The sequence below is a fragment of the Uranotaenia lowii genome, chromosome 3 (genome assembly GCF_029784155.1).
Source record: "Uranotaenia lowii strain MFRU-FL chromosome 3, ASM2978415v1, whole genome shotgun sequence".
Taxonomy (NCBI): Eukaryota; Metazoa; Arthropoda; class Insecta; order Diptera; family Culicidae; genus Uranotaenia; species Uranotaenia lowii.
The window spans coordinates 69,832,219-69,858,145 of record NC_073693.1 but is presented as its reverse complement, the minus strand read 5'-3'; the positions used below and the strand labels follow the sequence as shown (position 1 = coordinate 69,858,145).

Sequence of the window (25,927 nt, the reverse complement as noted above, 5' to 3'; positions counted from 1 at the left end):
GACTGTTTTCTTGTCATTTTCAAATGTTTTGTTGAATTCTTACAAACAATTTTTAACAAATATTAAATGAACATTTCTGCATTGCATTCTAATAACATTACCGGAACCAGAACTGAAAAATTGAAAATCATTTAAAAAATTATTGTTTTTCGATTTTATCACTGTTTGATTCTATCTATACTCGCCAAATTCATCCTCATTCGATTTTATCATCCTTTTTTGGAAATAATTCAGAAACCATTTCCAGGACCTTGAATTTCTCTCAAAAGCGTGGAGCGTCTATGTTCATGATATTTTATGGTTTATGTTATGGTATATAGGGGAGATAAGGGCATAATGGCCACCTTAAGGAAAACGCTTTTTTAACCATAGAGAACAGCCAATGTAATATGTGAATTACATCATTGTACCGTGTTCAGACACTAAAATAGTCTATTTATTGCCTAATTGGCTGAAACTTGAAAAAGAAGATTAAAACGTTTAAAAATGCATTTTAAAATTTTTTGCCGTAAGCTGTAAACCAGTCACTGTAGGGGCATAATTAGAACCCCCCTGTGGCAGTATAAGCACGATTTTTCGGGGTACGATGAGCGTTTTCTGCCGGGGAATCTAGCAGCGAATTCAACTCGATGAAGTCAACTGCTTAATAGAGCTACAGCTTGACTTGTTTCATCTGACGATTTGGCCTATTGGTTAGATGTCGGAGAGGTAATCAGTAGACTCGAGTTCGATTTCTGGTCGAGGTGATTTTTTTTTCATTTACCATTAATCATCGATGCATTTTGCACTAAACGGTGAGACGTAAATCCATCAAACAAAGCAATAACAAAATGATGTAAGCTCGTTTGTAGAATAAAACAAATTACACATGCTCATACTTCATGTTTCTGGTGCTTTTTTTGGCGGATGATGCTACTAGCCATATAACGTAATAATAAAAAAATCAATCATGAATGGTATTTAAAAAAAATCATCTCGAACAGGAATCGAACTCGAGTCTTCTGATTACCTCTCCGGCATCTAACCAATAGGCCAAATCGTCAGATGAAACAAGCCAAGCTGTAGCTCAATTAAGCAGTTGACTTCATCGAGTTGAATTCGTGCTAGATTCCCTGCAGAAAACGCTCATCGTGCCCCGAAAAATCGTGCTTATACTGCCCCAGGGGGGTTCTAATTATGCCCCTATAGTGACTGGTTTTCAGCTTTTGGCAAAATTTTTTAAAATGCATTTTTAAACATTTTTACCTACTTTTTCAAGTTTTAGCCAATTAGGCAATATACTATTTTAATGTCGTCAGATGAAACAAAACAAGCTGTAGCTCTATTACTCAGTTGACTACATCGAGTTGAATTCGCTGCTAGATTAAATGGCAGAAAACGCTCATCGTGCCCCGATTGATAGTGCTCTGTTCGCCCCGAGTCAAAAAATTTAAGTAAAAACGCATTTTAAAATTGATTTAAGTAAAAAATCAAAAATTTAATGATGGTGAAAATTGAGAAACAATGTGAATTATGTTTCAGTCCGTACATTTTGAATCAAGATGATTTAAAACTAATAAAAGCTTATTTCGTGGTGCTCAAAAATTATAATGTTTTCGTCTCCTGAGAACCTAGTTGATTATTTTTAAATATTTCTGTAAAGATGGTAAGAAGGTTTCTTTTTTGAAGAAATATTAATACTATAGGAAGTACGAAACAAATCCTCATAAAAATTTAATTATGAAAATACGTGCTTTTGTAGAAAAGAGGAGTGCTCATTATGCCCCGGGTGCTCGTTGTGCCCTTATCTCCCCTAAGTTGAGTTCAGTGAAAAAAAGTTCATGGTTTGTTCTGATTATTTTCATATCATTTTCAAATGTGTTATTGAATTCTTACAATTTCTAATAAAAATTAAATGTACCATGATGCATTCTAATAATATTACCAGACATAAGAACTAAGAATTAGCTAAGCTTTTTAAAAATTATTGTTTTCTTTGTATATATGGTATTTAAATTCATATAAATTTTTTCAATAAAAAATCCTTATGTAGTTATAATATTTAGACGAACGTTTGGAGGAGTTCTTAGAAATCTGTTGGTTGTCTAAACTGTTTTCTATTTTTTCACTCCATAAATATATCTATTTTCGACAACTACAGTTGTCAACTTTACAACTGAACGCAATTTAAATATTTTTCTATTTTGAACAGATCCGATTGTTGATTGCTGCGATGTTTGACAACGAAATCGGGAATAAATTAGAGATATCATAACTGATTTCCATACTATTTCTAAACCTTTATTTCATTTGCACGTGGATAAATTATTCAAAAACATTGGTTTGATAGACAAAAAAACAATTCTCGACCAGATACAACCAAGCCAAATGTTACGGCTAACATTCCTTCAGGACTCCGACGACAACGCAAAACCTCACAGTTCTGAGTGCTTCTCCGGTCTGCGCTGGAGGGAAAGGGAAAACCAGAAAAAATGTTTTCCCATTTTTCCCCTGCCAGGTGGACATTTTTTTTCCCGGGGATAAAACAAAAGTCACCGAAAGCATATCAACGAACGGAATGTTTCGTTCGGATGATGTTGGTGCTGTGTAGAAAAATATTGGCCCAACCCACTCTCCTCGAATTGGCACCAGCAGCAACAGAGCCATGGAATGATTCTAACCAACAATATTAAACAAACGAACGGAAAAAATCCCACCGGAGATGGAAGCTACAAGTAAAACTACTTTAGATCCGACTGAAATATAAATGATGGAAATAAAAATCTATGAAATCGTCGTCGGTAAACATTTTCCCCGCACCCGGATCGATGATCCAGCAGAGCTTTTCTTTTTGGCATTCGAGCGAGTTGCATGGATTTTTACCCCCTCGCCGAATTTCGGTTCCAGATTTGTTACTTCACTTCACCCGTCCATCAATGGGAAGCGGGAAGAAAAAAGTGTCCGGAATGAATTCTCTAGTTTTAAGTCAGTTGCTTGCGGTCTAACCACTGAGGAAAAGTTTGTCTGAGTGGATGGGATTGTTTTTTTTTTCGATCGGTTTTTTTTCACTTCAAACTAATTCTATATGTATGATTGGAATCGTTTTGAGAGATTTTAAAATTTTATCCTGTCAAAAGCGCTACATTCTTCTGCTGCGGAGGTGGATTCATCAGGACGTTATTTTTTGTTCCTTACGTTTTGCGCCAGCAGCAGTCAAGAATCGTACAGATTGCAGGGACTCACTCGCTCATTTTTTTTTTTAGAGATAGGGGGAAAAAGTGACTCGATTCCCCAGAGTGGAATGACAAAAAAGCATTAAATGTGCATTACATGTTCAACATATTTGACACCTGTTATCTTAGGATGGTTTTGATTTGACTTGTGATGATTTTAATATTCAGATGAATTCGAAGAAAATTTTTATTCACCTGCCATAAATGCAACGTCAGTGCAATACTATCATCCGATTTACTTGAATTATGGAGAAACAAATTCAAATGGATATAACGATTTTTCTTCGAAAATTTCTGTTATTGAACTGGAAATCTTGAAATATTTCAGCGTTTTTTTATCAGTTCCTGATATTCTGAGACAGAAATTGGCAGTCGCTCAATTTCATTCACAAATCCAAGTCAAAACTTAAGCTTCTGGAAGATCACCTGTAAATCAAGCCTTTATGAAACCCTTTTGAAACCGAAAAAAAACAAGCCAACAGTCACGCTAAACCAGGTACAAAGAGGGCTACAAATATATGGATGAGTAAATAAAACTGAGACTAATAAATATTTTGGCAGGCAGGTGTGAAATTTTATACTAAAGACGCGTTCTCTGTATCCCGCATGTGCTACCTTTGACGTGGTGGCTGTTTGAGATGATGGATTTTTTTTACCTTCGTCTTCTGGTTCTGTTTGGTTCGTCTCTAAAGTTCAGGTGCTCGTTTCAACTGGAGGGATCGTTCAAGAATAAGAAATCAGTATGTTTCGATCGTTTAATTTCTAAATTTGGTATTCCCTTATTGATAGGGCACATAACATGATGCATTATCACGGTCGCCATGTATAGAATCAACTATAGGATCTACGTAAAAACACTCAAAGCACTAAGAAGTAATTAGCTCCATCAACTGATGCCTTTTTTTTAAACAAATTATAAAATTAAATTTTAAAATTTGCAACGTAAAGATTAATTAATTTGGAGTTCTAAATTGGATGAATATTCATAATTTCAATATTTTGACACTGATTTTTTTAAGCGTTATCTAGTGTTTTAACTCACCAACATTGATTTCTGATTTCCGCGTTACCCCCTCTATGGACGTTCTTCCAGCCAAAGCGGTTGTGAACCGATGGGGCGCTGAAAAAAATAACACATGAATGACGACGAACAGCAAACACCTTTTACGGTGCTTCTGTTACCCACTACCCGTCTTTTGGCGTTGAAGATATTTTTCAGCGTTTGAAACGATTCAACAACACGTTTTCGACAAAAAAAAGTTTTTATTTACATTTTTGTTAAAATAGAAAAAGCTATGAAATGATATGAATTGATTGAAATTTGGAAAACAGTTAAAAAAATAGATTAGGGATTCGGTAACTTTTCCAAATTTTTTCTTACACTGTAAATATCTCAAGAACTATCCACATTAATAATTTTCGTAGTTGTTAGTATACTAAAATATAATTTTTCATACCCTTATGTTTCTTATGTTAAAGAATTTTCAACGTTATTGTCTGAATTACTTTTCGTTTCTGGATAGTCTAAAAATATCGCTTTCCCTTTTATTTATTTATTTTTTTATTTATTTATTACAAATCAACGGAACACATATTGGTCCAAATGATGACTTAAAATTAATATAAAAAGAGTACTAAGTCTAATTACAGGGTTCTCAATACACTTAAAACTTTACTACGGAAAACATCTCTCGAAACGTTGAAGTCGAAGTGCTCAGAAAAACGGTTGAATGTTTTCATTACACCGATGATAGCGCTATTAGCTCCATAATTGTTCAAACGAATGGGAATATACAATCGCAGATCTTGGTTTCTAAGTCCACGGGTCGCACACTTAGGGATGGCTTCTAGGAGCGTTGGGCAGTCAATTTGCGATGTCAAGAGATCGGTGACGAAGGAAGCTCGTGTTGCGTTTCTGCGGGCTTGAAGAGTGTCTATGTCTATGAGACGGCATCGATGTTCATAGCTTGGCAAGTGAAACGGGTCTTGCCAAGGCAGGCGTCTAAGGGCGAATCGCAAGAAGCGCCGATGTAGAGCCTCGATCCGTTCGGCTCCATTCTGGTAGTATAGACACCAAACAGCTGATGCATATTCAAGGATAGAGCGAACAATACTGCAATACAAACTTTTCAGGCAATACACATCCTTGAAGTTCTTGGACACTCGAAATAAGAATCCAAGACTTCTCGAGGCTTTGTCGACAACGTAGTTTGTGTGTGTCCTGAATTCCAGCTTCCGGTCTAGAATTACACCCAGATCATTGATGTGTTCTACGCGTGCGATTGGCTCATCTCCGAGGAAGTACTCAGCGGAAAAAGGCTGCCGGTTTCTTGAAAAGCTGATGACTGCACACTTACTGCGATTCAAAGGCAGGCAGTTTATATCACACCAGTGTGCGAAGAGGTTAAATTGATTTTGTAGGAAATCAATATCGTCCTGGCCGCTGATGTTGTAAAATAGTTTTAGGTCATCAGCATAGCATAGCTTTGGGCCGTTGAGGAGTGAGAGCGCATCGTTGAAGTAGATTAAGAAGATAATCGGCCCTAAATGGCTTCCCTGAGGCACACCATAAGAAGCAGAGAATTGTTTGCTGCTTTTGAGATGACTGCATCCTCAACCACAATGTTGTTTATAGAGAAGCCCAGTGGCGCAATATTCCTGACTGCACTATCCAGATGTTCAGGGGATGTCGATGCTGTATTGTAGATAGACGAGAATTTTTCGGCAAAGAGATCACAGATTCCACGATCAGAGTTCGCCGTATTGTCATCCAGAACCATTTGGTTTGGCAGACCAGGTTCGTTCCGCTGACTTTTAACATGTTTCCAGAACGATTTTGGTCTGGACTTGAGATCACGCTGAACTCGAGTAAGATAGTTTTGGTGACAACGTTTGCTGACTTTTTTGTAAACAGAATTAAGTCTACGATAAATGTCCTTAGTATAGGAGGATCTTGATTTGTTAAAATTTCTAAGGGCACATCTCTTTGCCGTCTTTAGTCGTCGTAGTTCAGTCGTGAACTACATATAGATATTTAAATAACATTTTGTTGACTCTCACTCAAAAAATGCCGTCACCACAAGGTTATAGAAAATAATTTTTTATTTTTACGACAAATAAAAATTACTATCAGTGATTAGGGTAACGGACTTATTTTGGACCGGGTACATATTTTGGACCACCTTTCCGCTTTTTTCCAATATTACACTCAAAAATCATGTCAATCATGAAAATTTTGAACAAATATAGTTAAAGCTACTTCTTCTGATTCTAATCATATCTAACATTTCATTTAAATAAGTTGATAAGGGAGATAAAATTGAAAATAAAGTTTTGATTTTTCACAGTTGGACCGAATCAAGGCCATTTCAGAAGGACGTGCCATTATTGGAGTCAACTTTCAAGAGGTTTTCTGCATAACTGAGATAAATTTAATAACTACATACATATTCAAAGATCTGATAAAACACTTGAAAACTAGTTTTCCAGCCCGAAGAACCAAAAAATCATGTTTTAATCTTAATTTGACCCATGTCGAAAATAGGTCCTACTTAATTCAAAAGGGACTTATTTTGGACCACTCAACATAACCTTAGTATTAAACTTGCTGCTAAATGTTCAGGGACGTAATAAGACGTTGTACGACTATATGAAAGATATATGCACACTATTTCAATCACATATTGTAATCCATGTTATTGGCAACGGTTTGATAAGCAGTTGTCAAAAGCTACAGCTTAATGAAGCTTAAAACATGAAACAACTAGACTTGCACCAAGTCCTTATTTTTGATGCTTCATGAAAATGTATTGACAGTTTAGTATAAAAGTTACCACTATTCAAGGTTGAGTTTTTAGTAGATAAAAAACTTGGTTAGGTAGAAGAGACGAAATATAAACCCGGAGTGGTTTGGAAAAAACGACCGAAAATCGCAAATATACAACAAGTTTATTTTTTGTAACTGTTGAATTACCTCAATTTAAGTTAAAACATTTTTAATAAAAATATATCCAAATATAGTTATATATGTTTCGAAAATTGGAAGAAAATTGTAGAAATGTGTAAAAATTACAAGCGAAAATGTACTGAAATCCAGTTTTTTAGCCCCTGTGGTTATGCAATTTAAAAAAAACTGTTGAAAAATTTACTCCAACAATAATTTTTTATTTGGAACAAAAGTTGTTTCAAAGATGATATTTTGTCGATTTTTAAGCGAAAAAAATCTGGCTTCTAGATGGTTAAAAAGATAGAATAATTCTCGCACCTTTTTATCATTTTGAATCTATGTTTTCAGAACTGAAGCCAAACCAAATCAAATAAGGTTTTGGAAGTCAAAATGCCTCAATTGATGTCGCGGAGTTAATGATGTCAGACTTTCTTAACTTACCATTGGGTCGCCTGAAGGAGATTTGCGTTTTGAAAATTTACCCTAAAGATAAGCCATTGGCCAGTGTTTAACACTGCAGAATAAATTTCGTCGAGATTGCAGTTTGCTGTCGGAATTTTCAAAACATTTGAAACACGCTATATAACGGAGGAGTTTTTCTTGTTTTAACTCTATTCTTATCGAACAAATAAAACTTGGCTACGAGAATAAGAAACAACAAGATTAACTGAATTATTCGCATAACTGCGCAACAATCGCTGTCGTAAATATAGCAAAATTTTAAAAGAAAACTTTTTTAGTTTAAGGGTGGTCCAAAATAGGTCCAGAGGGTGGTCCAAAATAGAAATCTGGTGGTCCAAAATACCAACCAGAGTAATTATCGAAGAAACGCGTTTTTAGGCTTAAATCTTGTTACATTGCAACAAACGACGATATATTTCGAAAGAAAAAGCCTTGATCTTCATAATGAAAGGATAAAGCAGTCAAAAATTGTAACATGCACTTTTTTATTTCAGAAAATAGCATAGCCACTTCCCAAAGCGGTCCAAAATTGGTCCGTTTCCCCTACTATTCCCAAAAAAATTGTTATGGATTTCTGTGATGAAAAAAGCATGTATTTCTTTTAAAAGCCACGAAAAATTGAGTACTCATTTTAGAAAATCTGTAAAATCTGAAGTTTGAAGCTTGAAAAACATACTTTTCCTAAAAAAAAAGAGGGGATAGGGATCTTTTTTCTAGTAATAAAATATACTCTAGCCAGAAGATTCGAGAAAGGCAGGGAGAATTAAAATCTCACAATAGCTTTCTGCAGGAAGGTTTAAACTATCGGCACAATGTGAGAGATCTGAATTATTTTTTTAAGCCACGTAAGAAAATTCCTAAAAAAATTCGGAATACATATACAGGGCTAGAAGTTGGTCACTTTTTAGTAACTTTGTCACTTTTTTCAGACAGGTCACTCAGATGTCACTTATTTTGAAATTTCGTTACTAAAGTCACTTTTTCCAATAATTACTTTACAACTGAGCTAATTTTCTAACTTTTTTTTTCTAATTATTGAAAATTCCGTTTAATGTTAATTGTTTCAAGACACGTAGTAAGTATTTATATCAGATTTACCCAAAGAATTACGTCTATTTGACGTGTTCCTTTTTTCCCTCTCTTTTCCTTCTTTAGGTGCATTTACAGTTCTTTCGAACGTGAAAATGGAAAAACTTCTATTCTTCAAAAACTCGACTATGCTGCATTTCATGGCTGCGAAACTAGATGGAATAGATGCGGAATGCTTGAAAGATGATTTTTAAACTGATTCCCTTGTTCAAAACCCCTTTAAATTGATTTTATTTCAATTCCTCCGATTTTCACTGCTGAATATTTTTTCCGCGTTCACTGCTATTCTGCTCGAAGTGTAGACGCGCTGAGCGAAAGTGAAAACGGAAAACGAACAATAGTGGTGAATATAAATTCCACGTTCATTTTCACGTCACGTCACGTTCATTTTGTTCCATTAAAATAAGTTTTTAAATTGCAAGCACATTTAGAGGCAACTAAAGGCCAAAAATACTACGAGTTTGAAATGAAACGTATACGATTTTTTTTTAATTTTAAATCCGCTTGGGCATCATTTAATTGCACCTGTTGGAAGAGTTTCTCAACAAATAAATGTAATTGATGATCATCGAATGGCCAGGGTCCAATGAAATAAGAAAAAAAACATGGATTCCGCTTTGTTCAAATGTGTGCTTTAGAAAAGGTATGGAAATAATTGGAAAATTTATGAAATGATTCAAAATTAATGTGTTTTAAGGAGAACCTGAAAAGCAGCCAAATTAACGAAAAAAAGTGAACTGATGCATTTTATTTTTATAAAAACCTTTTCGATCATTTCACTTATCAAGGAATAATATTGAATTTGTTTTTTCCTCAAGAACAAAAAAAATGGCTATTTTGTAGAAGTTATTCATAACGTCCTTTCAATAACCTTTTCAAAATAAACAAATTGCGAAAGCTCGTTACTCCTTCATCGATAAATACTTTTTGAGAGTACTTTAAATTCATAATTTAAATTTAAATTCATTGTATTCATAGATAAGGATTTTTGGATTATTTTCTTCTTTTTTTTTCAAAGCTGAATTTTTTTTTGTTTCGATTATAGTCGTTTAACCATCTTTATGGCATTCGCGACTTTATCAACGTTACAGTTGGCGGATCGTTATTGAAAAACTGATCCGGTACAACTGTGTTCGATGTTTACTCTTGGGCTCGAACTCACGGACATCGGCTCAGGAGACAATATACTTGCCAACTGAGCTATATCACAATAGACTGAGTCGATTTGGGGTCATTTTCGAATTCCTCAAACCCTGGGGTCTAAAAAGCTTTGTTTTGGTCCAAAACTCATCCATGATTTTTTGCAGAATTTTTAAGTAACGTTTACATGAGTAAATTTGAACTTTTAGGTTTGTATGGGAAAATTGAATATTTTGTTCTGAAAAATCAACATCATTTTTGTTTCATATGTGGAACCGAGCCAGCTTATGGATTTTGTGCCAATTTATAAATTTCTTCAAGGAAATTTTCCGCTAAACAACTTTGTTGAAGACTGTAGTTTCGTATTTTATTAGACAAAAAAGTTATTAGCTGTTTAAGAGGGGTATGTCTTTTCGCATTGATGAACAATAAATTCAATTGACATCACTGCTGGGTGCCTAACGAAGTATTGCATGACTACTTTTCATGCATCTCTTCGCGAGGCTCCAGCAGTGATGTCAATGGAATTTATTGTTCATCAGTGCGAAAAGACATACCTCTGTTAAACAGCTTATAACTTTTTTAGCTTAGCTTAGCTTAGCTTGATCGACTACTCACATCCACCTTAAATCGTCGAGTCCAAAATGCTTTTGAAAATTTAAGCCTTATTATTATTTTTTTAATCTTGTATTTTTCACAACTGAAAAAAGAAGGCTTAATTGAACTTTTTATCGAACAATAAATAATAGCATTTTGAACTCCTCGGTCGCTGGAGTGGCTCAGTAGAATGAATTCCACATCGCCAATGGTTGCTACTCCGTGATTGACCGAGACCATCAATTTTGCTCAGAGGTCAAAAGAATGGTACTTGAGATTAGTAGCTCATTCTCAATGGACAAAACTGATGCTCTCTCTTTGAAACGTCAATAACGGCGCCGGCCACGTCCTAGTAGTCAATAGATAGAAAGGAAAAATAGAGAAAAGGATGAAAGAATTATATTTGTGCTTTAGGACCGAGGTCACCTCTGCATCCTAGCAAAAAATTTGGTTTGGGAGTGTGGGTTCAGAGGGATATGATCTGGAAACACTTTTGACAAGTGTATGGATCTGTATGTTCTACCTATTCACTAAATCTCTTTCCTTGGTCTTTGTAATGTTCCTCAATTATATTGTAGAAAAATTTTATGTGTTACAATAATTTGCGTTATTTTTGATCAAAATAAGTGTTAGATTTCAACTTTCTTTAATTTCCATTGCGTATTGTTTACATTTTAATGGCATGTTATTTCCTAATTATGGATATTATTTGATTGCCAGATTAACTAAGGTTACTTTATTTTATTCAGTTTTACTTACTTACTGTAGGTTACTTTAAATACCAAACAAATGCATATTTTTTTTTTTTATAATTGAAAAGTGAATCGAATAATTTTATGTATTTAAAACAAACCAAATAATAAATATGGGAGAGGTAGAGAGTTCTAAGTTAATGATATTTTTTGGGAAAAATTCAACAACGGTTACACCGCAAATTTATTAAAACTGTTTAATGCCAAGTTCAATGAGTTACGAAGTTAAGCAGCTGTTTATTATGAAAAATAAAATCAATGTTGACGATTGAAACCATCAGAGAAGTATGAAAATTAAAATTTAGAACTAGATACATCCTGGACTTTGGATTTTGGTTATCGCTTTGAAGTCCAATACATTACTTCTCTAGATAAACATTACGTTTATGTTCGTTAATGAAATATATACCTACATAAATATTCATGAATAGAAAAAAAAAACTTTACGTCTAATCAGTTTTTTATAAAAAGCTTTTTTCCTGGATGAGGTTTCAAATTTTCAAAATATTTTATAAACAATGTAGTCAAATATTCCATGATTAATAACAAATTATCTGATCCGGAAATGAAGAAAAAAAAATATTTAGAAAACCAAGCAAATCAAAAAATAATCTGTTCGATCTTATAAAAATCATTCATGTGATAATATTTTGAGTACATTCTGTTGGTCTTATTCACCAACAGCTGAAGGTACCTATCAAAAAAAAATCTTTTGAAACTCAGTCTAATGTCAAAACTTAATCCAAATAAATTTGAAAAAAAAATCGGATAACAGCTAGAGTGTAAGATTTCATTTGGTCGAACTGGTAGCCCTGTATCGTTGAACATAATAGAAATGATTCTATAAGGAAGAGCCACATAACACACACACACACACACACACACACACACACACACACACACACACACACACACACACACATGCGCGTGCGCGCGCGTGCACACTGTGCTTTTCTTCATAGATCCTACACCTTCAACCCACACAAACGAAACGGGTCCTGAGACACATTGAATCAACCGAAACTAATTCAGTCAGTTTATATATAAAAAAAAAAGTGTCTGATATTAAACCTAGTCCACACCAATAACGATCGCGTCACTCTTATCGCCACAACAAGTCACTGCTAACAATAATATGTGGATTGATAAAATAGCTTTATAAGTTCATACGTTGAAAATGCCTTCACACTTCCCTATCGAATCATTCACTGTGGCACTAAGTATAAACAAAAAACACACTTTCACTTAATGAAAATCTTATTCCATAAACTGCATATTTTAAATCTTAAGAAAATATAGGAGACCTTAAAATTTGCTGCAATCAAAATATCACATTCCGTTCTGCACAAAAACAACTTCAAACATCGTTGTGTTAATGCAACAATTTACAACCTTCAAGCAAATCATAGTGGTTGAGTATACGTTAACTGCTAAAAATACAAAGACTAAATTTTTTTTTCTTAATTATGGATACTTAGCTGTTGTAAAATCCTTCGGATATCTTTTCGACAAATATTAAAATCATCCTACTGCTCCCGAGATTCCAGAATTCTCCTGATGATTTATCGCACCCTGTTAAACAGCTTATAACTTTTTTGCCTATTAAGATACAAAGTTACGGTCTTCAATAAAGTTGTTCAGCGAAAAATTTCCGTGAGAAAATTTATAAATTGGCACAAAAACCATCAGCTGGCTTGGTTCCACAGAAGAAACAAAAATGATGTTGATTTTTCAGTACAAAATATTCAATTTTCTCATACAAACCTAAAAGTTCAAATTTACTCATGTAAACGTTATTTAAAAATTCTGCAAAAAATCATGGATGAGTTTTGCACCAGGACGAAGCTTTTTAGACCCCAGGGTTTGAGATATTCAAAAATGACCCCAAATCGACTCAGTCTAATATCACAAGCCCCAAAGCTGAATATGTTTTGAAGAAGAACAATATGTTTTTTTATATATTTTTTAAGAAATTTGAATTTAAATTTGAACACCGATTCGACTAGTATCGATAAAAACATTGGTTGAATGATTTGTCATTTACCGGTCGAAACCATATTTCAACCTGTCATTGAACAAACCTCTTGCTAATTTCGAAGATTTGACCGATTTGACAGTTCACTGCGGAATATTTTTTCACTGTGGTGAGTTCACGTTCACGTTCGCGTCCGAGTTCACAGGAACTGTAAACAGGGCTTTTCGTAAACCTATGAAAACTAATATTCACCACATCTAAGTGCAAAATATGCAAAAAGTAATGGCATGGCATGGCTGGTAACATTTGCTATTATTTATTAATGCTCTTGGTTGAATTGAATGTAAGGTAAACTTGTGAAAAGTGACTTAATTGAATCGAAAAAATCTGTTAATTCATTTCAAAGTTTGTATATTTATTGACATTTTCAAATGTCTATAAATATACAAATGTTTAGTCAAATGTTCATAGTTGGACTAGAGTGCATTCAAAAACACGAATTGTTACTTGGATATCCTTCAAAAGATAGCTTGGAATCAATTGACGATTTCAAAACATATTTCAGTTATCTCTCCACCTTTTTGGAGGTTGGCTCATGATTTTTTTTACAGTATTATGAGGAACTTCTGCAATATTTCCAAAAAAATTTTAAGGGCTTTTTTTAAAGTTTGCGAGGCATTCTAAAACCTCATAAAACCTTTTCAATTTTTAATGATTTTTTTTAATTCTGCTTGATGTTTCATTGTTATTAGCAAATGTTCTTTGAGTTAGTTTTGAATTAACAAGTTATACTCTACTAAGAAGATTATTCTAGTCAAATTTGTGTTCTTTTTTGTGTGAATATCTAGAATCTTTCGATATTTTTTTTACTAAGCTTCTGTAAGTCTTTTGTCAATCTTCTGTCAACATACTGTTGTGAGCTATTTTCAATCTTGTATCAATGTGTTGTCACTTTTTTATGAGGATCTTTCTATTTTTACGTTATGACTTTCTTTATTTATGTCATTTATTGTTCAATATTGAGCCAATATTCACTTAACATCAAGTCTATTCTTCAAACTTTTCGTCGAACAAAATTTTAGAACTCTATAGTCGCTATTCTTAAATCATCAAAACTCATTTAGGTAAAATGTTGGTTTTTGTCCCACATATGCCTTTCTATAAGTGGGGCCAAGAGCCTTCTAAAATCGATCTATAGGAATTTTTGGAATCACTATTGAGTAAGTTTTCGACTTGATCTGGTCACTATTTTTACCCTAATTTTACCTAAAAGTAACTATTTTGCCTTACTTTTTTGCCTCATGGTCGCTTCTAGCCCTACATAAATGATATTTAAAATTTGATCCTAGCAATAGTAAGAGCGTGTATTCTGAAAAAATTGGTGAGTCTAAAAATTGTGAAAAAATTGTTTTCCTTAAATTTATTGCAAGTTTAATGACTCTGAAGTAGTATTCCTAAAATTATTCTCAACGTAACTATCAGTGTTTCGATTTAGTGCTTTAGTGTTTCGAAAAATTCCAAGTTTGTTCATAGAAACTTAATATTGTCGAAAATTATGAAATTTGGAAAATTGACAATACGGACAAAATTGCCAAAATTTAAAAAAAATGACAAAGTTTATCAGATTAGCAAAAAAAAAACGAAAATGACAAAGCTAATAATTTTGGTCAAATTGAGAAAATGAACAGAAATGATGGAAAAGACAAAAAGAAATTAAAAAACACAAAGAAATGACACACTAAAAAAAAATTGAAACCAATTTACAAACAAACAAATTGACAAAATTGGTAGAATTGACCACATTGCAGATTTTTTTTTTTCACTCTTGTTATTTTTGTAATTTTTTGAAAATTTTGTCATTTTTGTAATTTTTGTGATTTTTGTATTTTTTGTCATTTTTGTAATTTTGTAATTTTTGTCTTTTTTGTCATTTTTGCCATTTTTGTCATTTTTGTCATTTTTTGTCATTTTTGTCATTTTTGTCATTTTTGTCATTTTTGTCATTTTTGTCATTTTTGTCATTTTTGTCATTTTTGTCATTTTTGTCATTTTTGTCATTTTTGTCATTTTTATCATTTTTGTCATTTTTGTCATTTTTGTCATTTTTGTCATTTTTGTCATTTTTGTCATTTTTGTCATTTTTGTCATTTTTGTCATTTTTGTCATTTTTGTCATTTTTGTCATTTTTGTCATTTTTGTCATTTTTGTCATTTTTGTCATTTTTGTCATTTTTGTCATTTTTGTCATTTTTGTCATTTTTGTCATTTTTGTCATTTTTGTCATTTTTTTCATTTTTGTCATTTTTGTCATTTTTGTCATTTTTGTCATTTTTGTCATTTTTGTCATTTTTGTCATTTTTGTCATTTTTGTCATTTTTGTCATTTTTGTCATTTTTGTCATTTTTGTCATTTTTGTCATTTTTGTCATTTTTGTCATTTTTGTCATTTTTGTCATTTTTGTCATTTTTGTCATTTTTGTCATTTTTGTCATTTTTGTCATTTTTGTCATTTTTGTCATTTTTGTCATTTTTGTCATTTTTGTCATTTTTGTCATTTTTGTCATTTTTGTCATTTTTGTCATTTTTGTCATTTTTGTCATTTTTGTCATTTTTGTCATTTTTGTCATTTTTGTCATTTTTGTCATTTTTGTCATTTTTGTCATTTTTGTCATTTTTGTCATTTTTGTCATTTTTTTTTCGATTATAGTCGTTTTGACATCTTCATGTCATTCGCGACTCATATCAACGATGAAGTTGGCGGACAAGTCATTGAAAAACTTATCCGGTACAACTGTGATCGATGTTTACTCTTGGGCTTGAACTCACGGACATCGGCTCAGAAAGCAACTGACTTGCCATCTGAGCTATATCACAAGCCCTTGTTGTCATTTTTGTCATTTTTTCATTTTTGTCAATTTTGTCATTTTTGCCACCTGAATAGATTTTCCGGTATTTACACCGATTTTTTGATGAAATTCAAGAATTGGTATATTTGAAATACCGATTTTTGGCAACACATATCGATTTCATACCCATTTTTGAATAACTTCCTTAGCCAGAAAAGTTATTTCCATAACATAATTAAAACTTTCGTATATTTTTTAAATTTTGAACCAATGTTATTCTAGTGCCTATTCAGCCAGCAAGTCTCAATAAACTAAGTATGTATTGATAATCTAATAGTTAAGAGATCAGCACATTAAAAAACTGTATAATAAAACAGATCATTTAACTGTGAAAAATCATTTGACGCAGAAGAAAAGCTAAATCTTAAGATAAAACTCTGACCTATGAATGATTAATTATCATAAATTTTATGATGATTATCATACCGTATACCGATTTTTCGGACTTCAAAATACCGATTTCAAAGTGGCATCGCTGGTTACAAGTTGTAACTTACAACTAGTGTAGGGAATGGTTGAAAGATGGGAATCGAAAATTAATCGATTCTAAGAATTTTTAAACAACAAGACCAGTTTGACTTTCATCTTTCAACCATTCCCCATCGATTCCACCACGTAACAAAATCTAGTTTAGTCACAGTGTCGAGTTATTGACGAAATAAGATTTTTAACGTTCATTTTCACGAAAAGTGTAAATGGGCCTTTACATTTCAGTTTCACCTTATGAGCACTGTCATTTTCTCCTTCTCATTTCATCAACTTCCTCAATTTTGCTTGGATTCTTTTTAAATACAGTCAGGTACGTAGATAACAGCTAGCCGTTCCGCGAAACGCGGAATTGCAATTTTCCGAGCACAAACGGCGGCAGTATTTCCTACAAAGGATTCAATCCTGTACCAGGTACCGGGAAATGCTCACCACGACATCATCACCATAATCGTAGATCATCTTGTTTAAGCTGCTGCTGCCAAAAAGTGGAACCCGTAGAACTCGTAGCTCCTGATTGTTTCCAGGAGTTCAATTTTCGGTTGTCGGTTTTAGCCCGGCCAAGCAAGTTCCCTATTCCGCGACCGGCATTGCTTATTTTCTCGCTTTTAGTCTCCTGGCGCAATTTCATACATAATAATCATAACCATAATGATAAACAATAATAAATAATAAATTGCACGTGAGGAAGAAGCGCGACATTTTCGGCTGCCGGTTGAAGCTCGGGATAAAAAAATACTGACAGTGGCGGTTCTTCCTTGCTCCAGATAAACAATCCCACTTTCATTGCCACTTTAGGCGAGAAAAAAGAATAAGAGGGTGCATCGAGAATGAGAACTTTCCACCGGGAGGTAGTCTCCGAATTAGGACTGTCGACATTTTCTCCCGTTTGCTTAAATTGGAACGACATTTCTGAATATTGAGATTTTTCCCGGGTACAGCTATTTTAACGAACTTTTGATTGCGATGATGAGAAATTTCGAATTCCATCTAATTGCTTTTTCATTTTTTGTTCCGTTTTCAGGTTTGGTTCCAAAATCGACGAGCCAAGTGGAAGAAACGAAAGAAGACAACCAACGTATTCAGAACTCCAGGTATGTTTCAGATTGATAAACTCCAGATAAACAAAAAAAAATCCAAAAACAGTCGTATGACAATTTTTAAGCTTAAAAATCTTAAGTTGATCACTTTACATTTTTTCGAAATCTTTAAAGTACAACACAGTTTAAAATAACTTGTAATCGGAGCTGCAAATGGTCAGTGTCAGACTTCCAATGTCAGTCGACTTCGATAGTGCCTTGAATGTCTATGTTCTGCGATACTAAGTTTCTGTTGAGCTTACAATGTCATGGCCGATTTGAAAGATCAACATCTTGAATGTTGCGAAATTTTTTTCTCGCAATAAAAGATTTCATTTTTCAATTTGTTGTGCTACAAAAAACATAAAATCCTTTTCAACACAACCCCAAAACTAAATAAAAAGCGGAATGCAACATTGACATTGCTGCCTGACTGACTTTTTCGCTTGGTCATTCAATTTTTAGACGACTTTGATATTATTTTATTGATATTGACTAGGGGAGATAAGGGCATGTTGGCCACCTTAAAAAGGGCGCTAATTTACTCAATAAAAACAGCCATAATTAGTAGGTTACTCCATTGTTTCGTATTCAGACACTAAAAAAGTCTATTTCCTAACAACAAAACTTGAAAAAGTAGATAAAAACGTTTAAAAATCCATTTTATTTTTTTTTTTTTGCCAAAAACTGAAAATCGGTCACTGTAGGGGCATAATGAGAACGCTCACAGGGACAGTTTAAGCACCATTCATCGGGGCACGATGGGCATTTTCTGCCGTAGAACCAAACAGCGAATTCAACTCGATTAAGTTAGTTGAATTATATAGGGACAGCTTGACTTGTTTCATCTGATGATTTAGCCGATTGGTTAGGTGTCGGAGAGATAATCAGAAGACTCGAGTTCGATTCGTGGTCGAGGTGATTTTTTATCATTTACTTTACCATTCATGATCGATGCATTTTGCACTAAACGGTGAGTCGAACAACATTTTGCACTAAACGGTGAGTCGAAGATCTATCAAACAAAGCAATAACAAAATAATGTATGTCTGTTTGTAGAATACAAACAATTCACACACACTCATACATGATGATTCTGGTGATTTATTTGGCGGATGATGCTACTATCCGTATAATGCAACAATCAAAATAATCGATCATGAATGGTAAATGAAGAAAAAAATCACCTCGACCAGGTCTCTTGCGGGAAGATAATACCTTTCCGACACCTAACCAATAGACTAAATCATCAAGCTGTGGCTCTATAATTCAGTTAACTTTGTCGAGTTGAATTCGTTGCTAGACTTTACGGTAGAAAATGCTCATCGTGCCCCGATCAATCGTGCTCTATACGCCCGAGACAACAAGTTAAAGTAAAAATGCGTTTTAAAATTAATTATGATGAAAAATAAAAAATTTGTTATGGTGAAAATTGAGGAACAATGTGTACATCATGTTGCAGTGCGTATCTTATAGATTAAGATCACAAGAACTTATTTTCCGGTGCTCAAAAATTACCTTATTTCCGTCACTTAAGAACCTAGTTGGTTTTTTTTTAAATAGCGGCAAACGCGAAGCAATTCACCATGTGCGTGCTCTGCTAAATGCCGAATCGATGGGTGGTGATAGCAGGGTTACCAGCATTTTTTTTTTTTCAAAAATTGGAAAACGTGTGAAAAAAAATCAGGATACATCAAAGTAACGGAAATCTCTGTCAAAGTGAGGACCTTTTTTTGTCGTTGCCTCTAATTTTGACCTCTTTCAGTGGCATCTTATGCAGTTCAAAACCACCTATTTCAATCACATTCACAAAAATCAGGGAAAATCACAACTATGGCTTATCGGGTTGAAAAAAAAAAATCAGGAAAATCCTGCAAAATCAGGTACATTGGCATCCCTGGTTATTGGTCTAATCTTGCGAGAGACGGACGTGCTAATGCGAGATTCTAAATTATTGTCAGGTTAATCGTCAGTTCATGACCATGGCATGGTTGGTACGATGAACGCAGATTTGAAAGGCTGCTGCTTTGATTGTTTTGATAAGATACCAGTTCCCAAAGATGCCAATGTGCCTGATTTTTCAGGATTTGCCTGATTTTTGGAGGCTTAGTCTGACACCCTGATAAGCCATAGTTTTCCCTGATGTTTGAAAATTCGCCTGATTTTTATGAATGTGATGGAAATAGGTGGTATTAAACTGCATAAGAATGAAGGAGGTCAAAATATGAAGCGGCGTTTTATTTAGTTTCGGGGACTGATTTAATATAGGTTAGCTCAGCCCAGTTTGGAAGAGAAATGAACAAACAGCCACGCACGAACATATGTAGTTACTAACAGCTCGATAGATCATCGAGCTAAATAGGTACCTATAAAATAAGGTTTCATACTGTATGTAAGAAAGGGAAAACAGGTCATCTGTTTGACTATTTATTGTTAGCTTGATTTTGCCTGATTTTTCTTCTCAAGGCTCCCTGAGTTTGTGAAAAAATGTTGGCAACCCTGCCAGTTCCTGCAATTAAGAAAGACTGACGAAGCGCAGATTTAAAAGGCTGCTCATTGGTTTGTTTTGAAATGATGCCAGTTTAGAATAATGGATATTCTTTCACAATTTGAAAATTTGTGCCGGGAATCTTTAGATTTTCCGCAAACTTTCATAATGGGTTTGTATTTGCACCATATAACCACAAACTTTTTGCAGTTTTATTTAATACAGACCTCGTTCCATTTTGACAACATGTCTGAATATTTTGTGTTTTTGATTTATTAGTACATAAAAACTATTATCATTAACATAATTTGTAGTCAATTTTTGACCATTTTCAATTATTTTGAACTTTTTTATCATGTTTTTGACCACTTAAAACTTTTCTTGTTTTGTTTAAAATGTTGTTTTTTGCCTTATTTGTTAATTTGTCACTTTTCATAATTTTTTTAATTTTTTTGGCCTTTTTAGTCTGTTGTATGTATTTGTTTTTTAATTTCATCAAATTATCATCTTTTCGTCCTTTTTGATTACTTTACATTTTTTATTTTTGTTTTTGTTGTTGATTTTATCATTTTAAAAGAACGTTAAAACGTATTTATGGTGTTTATCTAAGCAACATTGGTCCTGTTTTAGCGAAAACTATAAGGGACTGTCGTTTCAAAAAAACCGTCCGATTGGCACATGTGTCAACTGTCAATATCAAATGTTGCCAAAAACAAACGGGGTCTGTATTAAAAATAACATAAAAATGGTACAATGTTTTAAACAAAAATAAAAATATCATTTTTATTTTTTTTGCATTTCAAAAATAAAAGATCAAACCACGTTTGAATTTTATTAAATTTTTTGAAATTTTCAGTAGTAAAGTTAACCAAACTGTTAAAAACAATTTTTACATTTTTTTAAAAGTACATTTTGAATATGATAATAATATTAGTTGAAAGTTGGAATCAGTTGTCCTGCAAAATTTGTAAAAAGCACGAAAAAATAGTGTGAAATACCTTCAATAAATAGGTACTTAAGCTTCAACGCTGTTAGAAGCATTCACTTCCTGCATACTTCTGCATATGTGAGAGCACTTAATCGAGAATTGCTAATCTTCGACATTGATTTTTTGATGAGTTTACTTATTAAACGAATCTGCGAAAATCAAACAGTTTCTAAAAAATAATTATTCAGAGTTTTTAGAAAAGGTGGATGATGATTTTATGGAACGTAAAACATCAAAACGCATGGGGCTTTTTGTTTCAATAAACCTATTTTTCTATGCTAAGTACTTTTTCATACCAGTTTTACACTTCGATATTTATTTATTTATTTGAGTCAAACTATGTAGACTACAATACTTAAAACTACTTAAAACTAATGTAAGCTATTGTTTTATTGTTCTATGAAGTTGTTTTTGAATGCCTTTTTTAATTGTGTTTTGTTCATCGCTACGTCTAAAATTTCACTTTGTAAATTGTATTTGTACATCATTTGATTAATAGGTTGATGTTTTGCATAGTCTTTGTCGTAAAGTTTAATGTAGAACAAATGTTTATTTCTCAATGGACGGGAGCGTGCGTAAAAATTTAGTTTTGAAAGTAATTCAGGACTGTCTATTCTTTGTGTAACAACATCATTTACAAATGCAATTTGGGAAAATTCTCTGCGTTTACTGAGAGGTTCTATATCAATAAGCTTACAACGAGATTCATACGATGGAAGAGGAAAAGTGGTCCAATTGATTTTACGTAGCGCATATAACAAAAATTGTTTTTGAACTGATTCGAGACGTTGCTCGTGAATATTTGAATAAGGATTCCATATGATGCTACAATACTCCAATATCGAACGAACATAGGATATATAAAGAGATTTTATGGTGTATGGGTCTTGAAAGTGTTTGCTGAAACGTTTTACAAATCCTAGCATGCAATTTGCTTTATTGATGATATTGTTCTGATGTTCTACAAACGTGAGTTTTGAATCCAATATGACGCCGAGATCCCTTACAATTTTGCATTTTTGTACTGGTTGATTGCCTAATTTTGTTTCAATGATAGGATAACTTTGCTTTCTGCTAAATGATATAGAGTTGCATTTTTTAACATTCAATTGAAGTAAACTTTTGTTGCACCATTCAAAGAAAACATTGATTTCGTTTTGAAATGTTTCAGCATCTTCGGTTGTTTTTATTTTCAGAAATAGTTTAATATCGTCGGCGTATATTAGGTATTCAATCCGTTTTAGAATAAAGGAAATGTCGTTAACGAACAGTATGAAAAGGAGAGGTCCTAAATGAGACCCCTGAGGCACACCAGAGGTCACAGCTACAGATTTGGATAATTCGTTTTGGAAACGAACGATTTGTGTTCGATCAGTTAAGTATGATTGTAACCAGGAGAGAAGATTTGGATGAAAGCCAATTTTTTTTAATTTGAAGATTAAAAGGGGTATGTCAATGCGATCAAAGGCTTTGCTAAAGTCGGTATAAATAGCCTCAACATGAAAGCCTTTGCTCATAGAATCGATAACGTATGTAACGAATTCGAGAAGATTTGATGCTGTAGAGCGTCCTTTGAAGAAACCATGTTGTTTGCTCGTTATAATATTTTTTACTTGTTGATAAATTTTTTCATTTATTATTGATTCAAAGAGTTTTGGGATGCAAGACAAAATAGCTATTCCTCTATAATTTCGGACATCTGATTTTTTCCCGGACTTGAAAATCGGAATTAAAAAAGATTTTTTCCAAAATTTGGGTACTTTACTATAATTTAATGACATATTAAAAAGAATCAGAAGAGGCTCTGTCAATTCGGCCGCCAAGTTTTTAAGGAAACATGGGGGAAGTCCATCAGGCCCTGCTGCTTTGGAAGCATCAAGTTTTCTAAGTCCTTCGGAAACATTATTGTAATCAATTTCATTGACCTGAATGTCACACGCTAAATCTGGAATGACTGAAAAGTATTCCCTATCTCGGTCAGCCTCAGTGAAAGAAGTATACACTTCCTGAAAAAAAGTTGCGAATAAGTTAGAAATTTCCAGTGGATTATTTCCAATGCTCCCGTCAAGTGTCAATTGAGTAGGAAAGTTTGAATTTTTCATCTGCGTTTCAGTATAGCCAAAGAACGCTTTTGGGTTTTGCTTAATTTCTTTTTCAATTTTCTGATTGTATTTTTCAAAAGAACTTTTTATACATGAATTAAGCTGGTTGCATAAATTTATATAATTTTGATGATTTGTAACACTTCTATCACTTCTGTAGACTTTATGAGCTTTTTGCTTCCTATTTTGTAAGTTTTTCAAATCTTTGTTATACCAGACAGGGTGTTTAGAGCTGTAGGACCGTCTTTTAAATTTTGAAGGAACATGACTGTTTATGAGATTAATCATTATGTTATAAAAGGTTTCTACTGTTGTATCAACATTTCCTTCATTCTTCAATACACTTGACCACTCTATATTGATTAGTTCTAGTTTCAAAAGTTCGAAGTTTGAGTTCTGATAGTCTGGCATTTCCTCGTACTCCCAGTCGCGAGGTATTACACAGTTATGGATAAAGAGCGAGTATTCTATCGCTTTGTGAAATGCTTCGTTTTTCCATAGTGGATCAGTCGATTCGTTTACGCAAAAGTCTTCTGTACAGTTAGTAAAAAGTAGATCAAGATAATTATTGTTACTATTTTTAACATGATTCACTTGGTTTAAGCCTAAAATAGAAGATTTGCCGAAGATTAATTGTAACGTTTCGTTCTCGCCTACGACTGGAAGTAGAATTGCTTCATTGTCATCATCCAAAATAAAGTCAGCGTTGCGTTGATTGAAATCGCCATAAATGTGTAATTTTGCTTCCGGTTGTTCAGCTAATGTATTTTCAAGAATTTGGAAGAATAATTCAAAATAATGTGAAGTGGCATATTCAGGCGGAAAGTACACGGAAGCAAAAATGTGCATTTCCTTTGCCAATAATGTTTTTACAAAGATAGAATCAAATTCAGTATATGTTTGCGTTGCAATTTCTTCTGAGGGAAAAATAGAATCCAAAGCTACAAGAACGCCGCCACCTGACTTTTTTTTGGACAATGCTAAATTTCTATCACTGCGGAACACATTAAACCTCGAACCGAAAACTTCTTCACTGTTAACGCTAGCGTCCCAGCTAGTTTCAGTAAAGAGAACAATTTGATAAGAGGAGCCTAAAAGTTTCAAGCTTATTTCCTTCATTTTTACCGCGCTTCTCATACGGTTTACATTTTGGCAATAAACTAGAATTTCGATAGAGGATCTAGTACCTACATTGGCACGCGTCGTTGGGGCAGAAAATTATATTGCCCATACATTACCGGGTAATCAAACGCCGTGGGAGCTGTTGGAGCGCGATGGCAGCATGGGGCAGCAAACGGTGTGACGTACGGATTGGGAAACGGATAGGCAAACGTCGCTTGTGGGGAGACAGGTGGCACTGAAGGCGTCATGTTTCCGTTATGATTCGTTGGCAAATTTGGTGGGACGGCAGGTACAGTAATTCTCGGACGTCTTTTACGGCGCGGTGATACTTCAGGCGAAGAATTTGTTGGCAAATTTGGTGGGACGGTGGGTGCAGTAATTATCGGACGCCTATAACGGCGCGGTGACGGCACGGGGCTTGGTGTTCCTCGAACGTTGTCCTTTGCAGGGTTTAAAGTTTCACCCCTTATAAATTGGATACCTCGTTTGCTTCTGCGTTTACTGGGGCTGGCTGGCGGATGCGAAAAAAGGTTTTTGGCCGCCGCAAGAAGCTCTCGATCAGGCGGTAGTGGATGATTCATGTTGTGGGTAGAACGGCTATTAATGTAGGGGTTCATATTATTGTTGTTAATATTACGCGCCTTTCGTTGCCGTCTTTTTTTTTGCTTTATCGGCTTTTAGTTGCTGCTTCTTGCGGCGCAACTGTCGATTGTCGTACTCCGTCCAATCGGCTTTCCAAACCTTTCTGGTACCCAGAAGGCGCCAACCTGAGACATTTTTTTGACTTATTTGTTGATTCAATTCCTCGGCCAAGCACGTTCCTGGTTCAGGCAAAGGGGTGACTGGTTTTGCTGCAACAGCGTCGTGAATCGACCGTAGTTCATCAATCAGGTCCACGTTACTCGATGGGTTTTGGACGGTTGCCCTTAGTGCATTAAGTTCCAGGGCAATGGACTGGAGCGAAGGAGTAAGCTCCTGTTCTAAATTGGAGAAGCAATTTTTGTGCTGCTCCTCCACCATGGACATAAGGCAATTTTGATGGCCTAAGATCATTTCTTCCAGCATTTCGAAGGTTTGCGCCATCTTCTTTTTATGTCCGTCGAAAGTTGACACGTATTGCTCTTTCATATACGATGGGAGCGTGTCAATTAGATTATCTGCTGACGAAGATGGTCGCATGGCGGCTTTTATCAATGAGGAGAGTTCATTTTTTTGAATACTTATTTGGTTCGAGAGTGTATCGATACCCTCAATCAAAGTTTCAATATATGATAATTTTGAAACTTTAGAGCTCAACTTCTCATGTGCCGTATTTTGCAATTTGAGCTGCTCCAATATTTGTGTTTGCTGGGTCATCAATCTTGTATGGTCAATCTGCTCGTTCATTAAAAGTTGGCAGTCATGGCACATCGGGAGCATGAACCGCCTAATCGATTCTTCGCAATTCCGCTGCACTCCAATACAGGCAGCATGGTACCTTCGGTGGCATGGTCCAGTACACGTCCAAAGGTGGACGCTATCAACGATATTACATGTGGCGATATGACACGGCATGTTTCTATAACACTTTTTTTTTGTACAGCAA

The 25,927-nt window shown here is 34.2% G+C and overlaps 1 protein-coding gene across 6 annotated transcripts in view; it reads left to right on the top strand.

Annotated features, from left to right (window-relative positions):
* Window positions 1-25,927, top strand: part of LOC129753518 (homeobox protein orthopedia) — a 165,449-nt gene that overhangs the window by 127,461 nt on the left and 12,061 nt on the right. For all 6 annotated transcript variants that reach the window (XM_055749337.1, XM_055749336.1, XM_055749335.1 and 3 more), the window contains exon 4: window positions 17,588-17,657. In XM_055749337.1, the coding sequence (XP_055605312.1) occupies window positions 17,588-17,657 (70 nt within the window). The remainder of the gene's footprint in view (window positions 1-17,587; window positions 17,658-25,927) is intronic.